At 36.3% G+C, this 12633-nt stretch overlaps 1 protein-coding gene across 41 annotated transcripts in view; it reads left to right on the forward strand.

Moving 5' to 3' along the window:
• PTBP3 (polypyrimidine tract binding protein 3) overlaps positions 1-12633 on the forward strand; it is a 166185-nt gene that overhangs the window by 83769 nt on the left and 69783 nt on the right. For 15 of the 41 annotated variants that reach the window (XM_055271476.2, XM_055271480.2, XM_055271475.2 and 12 more), the window contains one exon: positions 3196-3280. In XM_055271476.2, coding sequence (XP_055127451.1) covers positions 3247-3280 — 34 coding nt within the window. In that variant the 5' untranslated portion in view covers positions 3196-3246. Of the gene's footprint in view, positions 1-3195; positions 3281-5389; positions 5441-12633 lie in introns of those variants that run through there. The other 26 variants (XM_063636110.1, XM_055271483.2, XM_055271481.2 and 23 more) reach the window with 4 other exon arrangements.

Here is a 12633-nt window from a genome sequence, read left to right on the forward strand (position 1 = left end):
TCCATTCTCTGTGTTGTCCTTTTATTCTCTTGATGGTGTTCTTTGAAATACAAAAGTTTTTATATTTGACAAAGTTCAGTTCAGTTTATTTATTTATTGCCATTCGTGCTTTTGGTTTTGATAATCCATTTTTTTGTTTTTATTTTTATTTACTTAGAGATGGGGCCTCCCTGTGTTGCCCACGTTGGTCTTGAACTCTTGACCTCAAGTGATCCTCCCTCCTTGGCCTCCCAAAGTGCTGGTAATACAGGTGTGAGCCACTGTGCCCAGCTTTTTGTACCCCATATAAATGCAACAATATAGCGTTGTATTCTTTGTGACTGACTTTTTTTTTTCTTTGAGACAGAGTCTCGCTTTGTTGCCCAGGCTGGAGTGCAGTGGCGTGATCTCGGCTCGCTGCAATCTCTGCCTCCTGGGTTCATGCCATTCTCGTGCCTCAGCCTCCTGAGGAGCTGAGACTACAGGCGCCCGCCACCACGCTGGGCTAATTTTTTGTGTTTTCAGTAGAGATGGGGTTTCACCGTGTTAGCCAGGATGGTCTCGATCTCCTGACCTCGTGATCTGCCCGCCTCGGCCTCCCAAAATGCTGGGATTACAGGTGTGAGCCACCGCGCCCGGCCGTGACTGACGTTTTAGGTTTGTGAGATTTATCTATGTTATGTGGAGCCGTAGTTCATTCTCATTGTTGTATAGTCATTGCATGCATTTACAAACATTTTCTCAGTTATTCTACAGTTGATGGCATTTAGTTGTTTCCAGTTTGACGAGTACAAATAATGCTGCTGAAGACAGTTTTATATGTCTAGGTGCACACAAGCAGGCAATATCTTGGGGTTTATGCATCAGAGTAGACTATATAAGGATCCTAGGATATTCATATATTTGACTTTAATAGATTGGATCAGACAGTTTTCCAAGTGGTACCAGTTTACATTCCCACTAAATTATACTTAACTCCCATGTAAGAGTTTTTGTCACCCCACATTGTTACTAACATGATATTGTCAATCTTTTTAATTTTACAGTATTTCATTGTGGTTTTAACTTGCATTTCCCTGATGACCAATGAAGATGCGGTCAAATATCTTATGTTTGACTGGATATGGTATCAGTCATTTATAAGTTGTTTAAGAAGACATTTATTTCTTGTTCACTTACTGTGGTGGTAGCTGTTATGGAGCTACACTTGTTCTTCTGAGAATCAGGCTGAAAGAGTACCTCCTATTTGAGACGTGCTCTTATTTCAGAGGGAAAGAGAAAAACCTGGCAGAAATGACTGATGTTTTTGAAGTTACTGTTTGGCTTAAGTATAGGTCATGTCCATTCATGTTCCATTGGCCAAAGGATATTACAAAACTGTGTTCATTGTCAATGGGGGGAGGGAGTTATACTCCTCCCACTGGAGGCATTGCAAGTCACATGGCCATGGATGGGGAGGAATAATTCTTGTTCAGGAAAAGGTGAGGGTACAAATACTCTGGAACAGTGACATAGTCCACCACTTTGTGAGATGGCTGTTCAAGTCTCTTGTCATTTTTCTGTTATCTTGGCTTTTTCTTACTGATTTCTAGTGTTTTGTTTTTCCTTTTTTCTTTTTCTTAGTACGTGCTGGATATAAACCCTTTGTTGGTTTTATGTATCGCAGATACCTTCTTATTCCATGACTTGTCTGTTTATTCTCCTAATGATGTCTTTTGTTAAATAAAATTGTTAATTTTAATGTTATCTAGCTTATCAGTATTTTTGCTTTATACTTGTGCTTTTTGTTATTCTTGAAAAAATATGTTTCTGCAAATCTCGAAAGAGCTAAAGTGACCACCTTCAAGTGGTTTCTAACATTATATTAACTTGACTTATAGGTAGAAACATATTGATGCTAACTCATATGTGTGGAAGATATATCTGTCAGTAATACATTTAACCAAATTCCTCATATATAAAAACCATGTTGAGTATGTTTTAATTTATACTATTAATACATTTAAAGCTGCGAAAATGTGTCTTTATCTGCAGGTAGCCAGCAAACCACAAAGTCTGTTAATTATCATATGTAGCCTGATAATATCTACATCTCAGATTTTATTAGGAAGACCTGTGCTTTAAGTGAGGCCTTAATCTTAATTTTTCTGGGAGTTGACATTTTCAGTTTTCTTTTATCCTGCTTACTTAATTCCTTCTTCTTGTTCCCAGATGTCTCTATAAACTTCCGGTGAAGATCCAAAGGGAGTAATTTCTGGATGTTTAATACAAGACTTGTTTAAATAATTGTATTTCTATTATGTAGATATATTGGTGGTTTGTCTTTCTTCAGCAAAGGCTGAAGTTGTTCCCTATAGAAGTGGCACCTACACTTAAACATTAAATATGTGCTGTAGCACTATTGCTATTCTGATACTTGTAGGATTGTTTGGGGATTAATTTTTATTACCCAATGGATCAAAACACTTGTTCTTAAAAATTGGCCAAGCTAAACCAATAGTAATATTTAAAATAGGTTGGTTTTAACTTTGTACATAGTATTTATTGTCCTTCCTAAAAGTAATCTTTTAAATGTTGGTGATAGATCTTACGTTACAATGGAAAGACTTCTCTGACTTACTTTTAAGTGTTGCCAGTTCAGATTTGGAAGTTGATCAAAACTCTTAACCTGAAAAAAAGAGTAAATTACTTAAACAATTGTTTAAGAAATAGTCTGCATTAAAGGTGATTTTAAGGATTAATGGATAAAAAGTTACTGATTATAAAGAATTTGGCCAATATGGAAATGAACTATATTTTCTACTTAAAAAAATACATTGGTATTGAAAAGTCAGGATTCTTAGGGAGGACTATACAAACTATTTGCATATAAATATATACTACAAAAACAATGTCATAATGCAACCCCCTAAATATGGTTTGGCACTTTCAGATGTTGTTTTGGAAACCTGTGTTTGGTTAGAAAGAATTTCAAGATTATGCCCCCATTTCTGTGGTGGCAGTTGTGTTGTTTTTAATAACTAACAATATAGTTGTGGATTTGCAGTAATTTTTTCTTGCTGTGCAGTTCATTTGATTTTGTGATTCTTGAGTTCCCCCTTTAATGTCTTCATACAAAGATGAAGTAATATTATTAGCTTTTAATACTTTTAGTAGTAAATATGGACCATTATCTAAAACTTGGTTTATTAACCAAACATTGGTTTTGTTTTTCAGCGGGGATCTGATGAGCTTCTTTCTTCTGGCATCGTTAACGGACCTTTTACCATGAATAGTTCTACTCCTTCTGCAGGTGTGTATGGTGAGTTTTTTTTTTGTTGTTGTTGTTTTATTTCTATGGGTTTCAAATTTTTTTTTACAATGCTCTTATTTTGCTTATCTTATATCATGTTGAAGTGCCACTGTTTATAACAAAAGCCAAAATGTGTTTTGGTAAAGTACTATATACTGTTTACATAGATGAAATCACTAGTTATACCTCTCAAATTTTAAGGATTCATTTGGATCTAATTTGATGATTTGGTTTTTTGATTGATGTTCTTTGTGTTACATAATTTTGATAAAAATACTGTCAATAAGTTGGTGACCCAGAACTATTGAGTAAAAGAGCTAGATCTAAAACTTGGGTTGAGGTCAGGTGTGGTGGCTCACACCTGTAATCCCCAGAACTTTGGGAGGCCGAGGCTGGCCGATCACCTGAGGTCAGGAGTTCAAGACCAGCCTGGCCAACATGGCGAAACCCCCTCTCTACTAAAAATACAAAAATTAGCCGGGTATGATGACAGGAACCTGTGATCCCAGCTACTCGGGAGGCTGAGGCAGGGAAAATTGCTTGAACCTGGGAAGTGGAGGTGGCAGGGAGCTGAGGTGTGCCATTGCACTTCAGCCTGGGGGACAGAGTGAGACTCCATCTCAAAAACAAAAAACAAAAAACAAAACTTGCGTTGAGTGATGATGGACTTGGAATAGAAGTATTAAAGTATAAGACAATATGTTTTAAAAATTGAAGTAATTTACCTGCCGTAAGGTACCACATGACTTAAAAATAAATATTCTTGAAATTTAGTGGCTGTAAAGTGAATTGAAGCAGTGCAGTACTGGAAAGAGAGTAAGCAGTGAAGAGTGAGCAGTGAAGAGGATTTATTATTATTATTATTATTATCCTTAGGATTATTGCTGTAATCCTAATAAAGGATGGTAACTGGCACTGTGGCAGTGGTAGTATGATGAAGAAAATTGAATAACTTACAGAAGATAAAATTGATAGTAATTGATGATTAATTGAATGTTTGAATAAGGGATATCATCATTGATTTCCAGGTTTTGGACTTGGACTTAGATAATTGGATAGATGAGTGGTAATGAATGTTTGTGCCATTCATTTCTATTTGAATGTAGGAAGAACAGAGTTGGACAATGCAGGTTCAGATTTGTATATATTGAGTTTGAGGTTCCTTTGGAACATCTAAATGGAAATGACAGATAGGAAGTGGGTCCCTGGTCTCAACATCACGAAAGAAATTTGATAGTATCATACACAGATGACAACTGAAGCCATGGGCATGGAGAGTTTCAGAGAAGGGAGGATTTCTTTATCCAGATGTTTTTGGAGTTGTAGGGAGGTGGGGATGAATGGACCTCCTTTTCCAGACCCCAGGAGCTTATATGGTGTTTGGGACCATGGGAACGTAGATGTTCGGGAAAGGGAACAAGTATAGAGACAGAATGAAAAGAATTGGATCTACCAAGCTCATTCTAGCTTACTTTAATGTAACTATTAATAATAATTCTTTTTAAAAATGAAGGCGTTAAAGCATACAGGATACTAGAACAATGGTACGAAATTGTGACAGCCTCAGGCAAACTAGGACTTAACAGTCAATCTGTTTAGGTGTTGTTATTAAAAAGTTAACATCTGATTCTGTCACTTAACACTAAAATTCTGTTTAGGTGTTGTTTTAAAAAATTCTCTTAGCTTAATGTGGACATGTCTTTTTCCATGTCAGCTTTAAATTATTTCATCTAGTTCAGGGGCGTCCAATCTTTTAGCTTCCCTGAGCCACGTTGGAAGAATTATCTTGGGCCACACATAAAATACACTAACATTAATGATAGCTGATGAGCTAAAAAACCATCGCAAAACAATCTCATAACGTTTTAAGAAAGTTTATGAATTTGTTTTGGGCCACATTCAAAGCTGCCCTGGGCTGCATGCTGTGCACAGGCTGCATGTTAGACAAACTTGATCTAGTTCTAAAACAAATAATCCTTCTTCCCCGAACCTTTACCTACAATATCTTAGGGATTCTGATAAGAATTATGTTAGAGTTATATGTTAATGTGAATTGTTGATCATTTTGTGGTACTATCTTTCCATTTGGGACTATGACCTATAATTCCATGTTTTTAGGTTCTATTTTATGTCCATTGACAATTTTGAAAAAGTTCCACGCTTTTCCATGTAAGTCACATAGTTTTCTTTTAAAATGTATCTTAGGAATTAATGGCAGAGATTGTTTATTGTGTACCCCAATGCTATTCTTTCATTTTTTTTTTTTTAACCAACAGAACCTCAATTTTTATCTGACACATTGCTACCCAGATGAAACTACTACTTTTCTATTCTTCCTTATAGCTAGATGTGGTCATGTAATTAAGTCTTGACAAGGTATAAGTGGAAGTGTAATATGAAACAGGGCATCTCTACACAGGTACACTGTTTTTCCTTTTTTTTTTCCCTCCAATTTTATTGCCTGTGGGTGTTCCAGCTTCTTAGATAATGATGGGAATGACAGGCATCTGTAACAGAGACAGCCAGAGCCTGATAACATTGTCACCATTCCAGATCTGGAATTCCTACATTTAGACTTTTCATGTGAGCAAGAGGTTAACTTCTTTGTTTTTTTTTTTTTTCCTTTTGAGACTGAGTCTTGCTCTGTCTTGCCCAGGCTGGAGTGCAATGGCACAGTCTCTGCTTACTGTAACCACCACCTCCTGGGTTCAAGAGATTCTCCTGCCTCGGCCTCTGAGTACCTGGGATTATAGGCGCCTGCCACCATGCCGGGCTAATTTTTGTATTTTTAGTAGAGACAGGGTTTCACCATGTTGGCCAGGTTCGTCTCGAACTCCTGACCTCAAGTGTTCCACCTGCCTTGGCCTCCCAGAGTGCTGGGATTACAGGCATGAGCCTGAGATTAACTTCTTAAGTAACTGTTACTTCAAATGTTGTTATATACAGCTAAACTTAATTTAGTATTTTTGCTATTATTGAGTGGGAATTTTTTTTTCCTGTTTTCATTTTTAACTGGATACTGCTAGTACAGAGAAGACCTATTGATTTTTGAATATTTATTTTGTGTATACTTACTTTAAATAAAATGTCTTAGTAATTTTTTATTAGTCTTTTGAATTTTGCAGTTATTCAATGATGTGTCTTCAAATAAAGATAATTTCAAGTATATAAATATATGGATTGTTTTGTTAACTTGTTATGTATTCACTGGAACCTCCATAAATGAGTTGAATAACAGTGGTAACTGTGATTATCTTTGTCTTGTTCTTAATTGCAATGGAGGTGGCTTTATTATTTGATCTTTTAATATAATGTTTGCTGTTGGGATTTTTTGTTTTGTTTTGTTTTTGAAACAGGGTCTTGGTCTGTTGTCTAGCCTGGAGTCCAGTGGCACAAACACGGCTCACTGCAGCCTCAACCTCGTGGGTTCAGGCAGTTCTTTCACCTCAGCCTCTAAAGTAGCTGGGACTATAGGCGTGTGCCACCTCACCCAGCTAATTTTTTATTTTCTGTAGAGACGGGGCCTTACTATGTTGTCCATAGGCTGGTCTCAAACTCCTGGGCTCAATCAGTCCTGCTTCCTCAGCCTCCTAAAGTGCTGGGATTACAGGCATGAGCCACTGCACCTTGCCCGGGTTTTGATAATAATCCTTCATCATACTTTAATCGGTTCCTTCCTTTTCTATTTTACTTAGTTTTTATTATCAATGGCTATTAATGTTACCATCATCTTTTGTGCTTCTGTTAATTGTAATATTTGGTCTCCATTGATTTTTTGATGTAGTGAAATACGATTTCCTAATGTTGACCCATTCTTGCATGCCTGGAATAAACCAACTTGGTCATGGGGTATTATTTTGATATGCTATATTTAGTTATAGGTTAGATGGCTAATAGAACTGTAATACAGACCTAAAAATACAGATTTTAGTTTATTTCTAAGTTCTTCTGAAGTCTGGGTAAGTAGTCAGGGGCTTACTTAGTTTCTTGAATTGTGTTGGGGACCAGCCTTTTTCTCTTTTGTTGTTCTTTTATCCTCAACATGACTACCTTCTCAAGATCTAAAATAGTACTCTCTTTCCATCGTACCCACAGGAAGGGTAACAAAGACAGTTGAAGCTGAACTTTTTCATCCATCTTGGGCCATAATGATGAGAATTACACACTAAGGGTGAGAGTTGAGAAGCGGAGGCTGAGTCCCTTATAGGGACAAGACCGAGAAGTTGCACTTTTTTCTCAACTCTGTTAGCTAGAACTTCGTCACATTGACACACCAGCTTCAAGGGGGCGAGGGTGAAAGGTCTAGGAAATTGGTCATTATTCTGGTGTGTCCTGTCTAATCATAATTGAGGGATTCTATTACTTTACAAGGGAAGGAGAATAGAGATATTGAAGGGGACACTCAGTCACATGTATTCAACCACATATATACTGTATTTTGTGTATGTTTATAATTTTTACAGCTATATTAATAAAATATTTCTTCATTGCTTTCTTTTTGTACTCTAATTGGTTAGTATTACTGTTACCATAACATCATGACATACATATACCATATAATCAGCATCCCAAGCAAGAAACAGGCCATTGCTAATACTCACAGGAGTCCTTCTTTCCTTTTTCATTCATTTCCTCCTTCCAAGTGTATTCATTAGCCTGACTTCTAACATCATAAGTTATTTTTTTGTGTTTTTAAACTTTATATGAATAAGCCAGTAAATATAGTATATCCTCCTTCCTGTCTGGGTTCTTTCATTCAACATTATGTTTGTGAGAGTAACTCATGTTGTGTATTGCCCCTTTCGTTCTTCTCATTTCTATATAATATTTTATTGTATCAGTGGATATTTGAATTATTTCCATTTTATATGTAGTGTTGCTGTGAATATTCCCTTTTTGTGTGTTTCATTGTGTTTGCTTGTGTGCCCTCTATCTCTCATTTTGGTTAAAAATATAAAATTTACCATCTTGTACATTTTTGAGTATACAGTGTAGTAATGTTAACTATAGGAACATTGTTGTACAACAGATCGCTAGAAGTTTTTCATCTTAACAAAACTGAAACTCTATCCATTTAGCAACAACTCTTCCTTTTCTCTTCTAGCCCATTCTGCTTTCTGTTTCCAAGAGTTTGGCTATTTTAGATACCTCATGTAAGTGGAATCATGCAGCATTTTTCTTTTTGTGACTGGCTTATTTCACTTAGCATAGTGTTCTCAAGGTTCATTTATGTTGCAGCAAATGAAAGGGTTTCCCTTTTTTGTAGGATGAATAATTGTATGTATATACCGCATTTTATTTATCCATTCATCTGTCCATCATTTAGGTTCCTTCCACCTCTTAGCTATTGTGCTATTGACTCACAATAGCACAATGGTGAACATGGTGTGCAGATACCTCTTTGAGATCCTGTTTTTAGTTCTTTTGGATATACCAGAAGTGAGATTGCTGGATCATATGGTAATTCTGTTTTTTATTATTTTGAGGAACTATCATACTGTGTTTCATAGTGGCTGCACCATTATTCCCACCAGTAGTACACAGGGGTTTCAGTTTTCCCACATCCTTGTGAATACTTATTTTTTGGGTTTTAAATTTTTTCAAATAATGGCCATCCTAACAGATGTGAGGTGATAATGTGGTTTTGATTTGTATTTCCCTGATGATTAGTAATGCTGAGTATCTTTTCTTGTGCTTGTTGGCTGTTCGTATATCTTCTTCAGAGAAATGTCTATTCAAGTCCTTTACCTATTTTTTATTTTGTTTTACTAATTTTAAATTTTCTCTCTAATAAGCACTGTCCCCAGACTTCAATTTGCCCATTTTTTGATTGGGTTGTTTTTGTTGTTGAGTTGTAGTAGCTCCTTATGTATTCTGAATATTAACCGCCATCACATATGTAGTTTACAATTTTTTTCTCCCATTTCTTTCATTGACTTTTTACTCTGTTATTTCCTTTGCTATGCAGAGGGTTTTGAGTCTGATATTAGCCCCATTTGTTCATGTTTTCTTTTGTTGCTTGTGCATTTGGTGTTATATCCAAGAAATCTTTGCCAAATCCACTGTCATGAAGCTTTCCCCCTTTGTCTCTTCTAGGTCTTTTATAGTTTCAGGTCTTATGTTTAGGCCTTTAATTCATTTTGAGTTAATTTTTTTCATGTGGTGTAAAGTAAGAGTCCAATTTCATTCTTTATAAATGTGGATATACATTTTACCGACACCATATGTTGAAGAAACTGTTCTTTTCCTATCCTGTAGCCTTGGCATCTTTGTTGAAGATCATTTGAACGTGTAAGTGAGAGTTTATTTCTGGATTCTTTAATCTGTTCCATTGGTCTGTATGTTTGTCTTTATGTCAGTAACATACTGTTTGAATTACTATAGCTTTGTAATGTGTAGCAGTTAGGAAACGTGAGGCCTTCAGCTTTGTGTTTCTCAAGATTGCTTTGGCTGTTTGGGATCCTTTGTGTTCTATATGAATGTCAGGATATTTTTTTTTCTGCAAAAATGCCATTGGGATTTTGATAGGGATTGCATTGATCCTGTAGATCACTTTGAATATTATGAACATTTAAACAATTTCAAGTCTTCCAGTCCATGAACATGGATGTCTTTTCTTCTTTTCTTTGGAGACGGAGTTTTGTTCTTGTTGCCCAGTCTGGAGTGCAATGGCACAATCTTGGCTCACTGCAACCTCCGCCTCCCAGGTTGAAGTGATTTTCCTGCTTCAGCCTCCCGAGTAGCTGGGACTACAGGCGCCTGCCACCATGCCCAGCTAATTTTTGTATTTTTAGTAGAAATAGGGTTTCACCTTGTTGGCCAGGCTGGTCTCAAACTCCTGACCCCAGGTGATCCGCTCACCTTGGCCTCCCAAAGTGCTGGGATTATAGGTGTGAGCCACTGTTCCCGGCCACATTTATGGATATTCTTGACAAATCTTTTCGTGGACACATGTGTGCATTTTACTTGAGTATGTGTCTAGAAGTGGAATTATTGGGTCCTAGGATATGCAGGTGCTTATCTTTAGTAGAGTCTACTAATTTTCAAAAGTGATTTTATACTCTTACCAGAAATTATGTCAGTTTAGTTATTCCAGAACTTTGTCAATACTTGATTGTGTGTGTATGTGTGTGTGTGTGTGTGTGTGTGTGTGTGTATATATATTTTTTTTTTTTTTTTTTTGAGAAAGAGTCTCACTTTGTCACACAGGCTGGAATGCAGTGGCATGGTCTTGGCTCACTGCAACTTCCGCCTCCTGGGTTCAAGCAATTCACATGCCTCAGGCTCCTGAGTAGCTGGGATTACAGGCACATGCCACTACACATGGCTAATTTTTATATTTTTAGTAGAGAGAGGGTTTCACCTTGTTGGCCAGGGTGGTCTCAAACTCTTGACCTCAAGTGATCCCACCTTAGCTTCCTAAAGTGCTGGTAATACAGGTGTGAGCCACCATGCCTGGCCGATATTGTGTATTTTTAATTTTAGTTGTTCTGGTAAATATATATTGATAGCTTATTGTGACTTTTGTTTGCATAAATATTAATGAAATTGATTATATTTTCATATGCTTACTGATCATTTGGATATTTTTAATGAAGTGGCTACTCAGATCTTTTGCCTGCTTTTCTATTAGGTTGTTTGCCTTTTTCTCTTTAACTTGTTTTTTATATATTCTGAATATGAATACTTTGTTATACATGTATGCAGATACCCTCTGACACTATAATTTACAAATTTATACTTGATGGCTTTTGTTAAACAGAAGTTGTTCTTTTTCATGTAGAATACTTCATGTTTTTCCCTTAATGGCTACCAATTTTTACATCTTATTAGAAGTGTACTTCAATTGTCTGCAAATTGATTAATGTTAACATTTTTTTCTCAGCTTAAGAAGTCTTTTCTTTTGAAACCATTGTATATACAATTATTGAAGTCTTATGAAGCTGAATGTTAAAGAAATCTAATTGATTTACAAATAAAAATGATATGGGTTAATAATATTCCTAAGCAGGAAACCACTGCTAACAAACTGAATAATTTGTATTTTTATATATATGTATATATACACACACACAGTAAGTATTATATGTGTGTAGATGTAATCACATAATCACGTAATCACAGCTCACTACAGTCTCGACCTCCCAGGCTCAAGAGATCCTCCCACCCCAGCCTCTCAAGTAGCTGGGACCATGGGCACATGTCACCACATCCAGCTAATTTTTTGATTTTTTTGTAGAGTCTGGGTCTCCCTGTGTTCCCCAGGATGGCCTCAAACTTCTGGGCTCAAGCAATTCTCCTGCCTTGGCCTCCCAAAGTGTTGGGATTATAGGTGTGAGCCACGGCGCCTGGCCCCCTGGTAGTTTTGTTGACCAAAATACTTATAAACTGTTAATGTGCTCGTTTGGTTTGCAAATAGCTAGGTTTTTTTTTGTCTTCTTGAAATTCCTTTTATCAAATCAAACTTAAATGGCCTCTTTTTAAAGAACTCAGTATTAAATTTGGCTGCAAAGATGGTATAAGCAATATAGAAGATAGAAATTTACTTTCATCACATTCAACAAATTCTGAAGTAGTCAGTGCTCCAAGGTATATGGTGTCGATTTTCAGGTTTAGCAAATGATCCTAGAGGTTATTGGAGCTCGTACAAAAAGAAGAGAAAAAGAGAAAAGAAAAGAACATATCCCCTCCTTATAAAGACACTTAAGAGAAAAGCAGCACGTATCATTTTTGTTTACATCCTGTTTACTTAGTCCTCAACAGCCACACCTAGCTACTTAGGAAGCTAAGAATGTAGTCCTTTTTTCTGATAGGCATGTGCTTAGCTAAAAATAGGTGGGTTTACGTAGAAAACAAATGTTGGAAAACAAATTTGCATTCTCTGCCACTGGTATTGAAGGCTATGATTTAATAATAAACACTACTTTCTCTGATCAGTTAATTTTTTGTACTTGGCTTTTCATAGCAAGAAATGCATTCAGATTGCTTTAAATAAAACCATGTGAAGAATTGTGAACATTAATCTCCATACTTTATAAATCTTAAATCCATCAAATAAGTAAGCAATAGCTTAAAGCTGCTCTAAGAATTAGTAAGTTTAAAGAAAACTCACCCGCGGTCTTAATGCTCATCCATATAAATTTTGTGATTTAATTTTTCCAATATGTGAAAGATCTATAGATTTCTACTCTCAACCATGATAGAGTAACTGGGACTGGACTTACTGTCAGTTGTTTTTAGACAGTGGACAACAAGTACAACACGATTGTGCTCTCAGAAGGGAAACAATTGAGGTAACCCTATTGTCACCCTAGTTTTCTTTCTAGACTGTGGGGGTTGGGGGAACCAAGCAGACATGGCAC

This window comes from Symphalangus syndactylus, chromosome 3, assembly GCF_028878055.3.
Source record: "Symphalangus syndactylus isolate Jambi chromosome 3, NHGRI_mSymSyn1-v2.1_pri, whole genome shotgun sequence".
NCBI classification, from domain to species: domain Eukaryota; kingdom Metazoa; phylum Chordata; class Mammalia; order Primates; family Hylobatidae; genus Symphalangus; species Symphalangus syndactylus.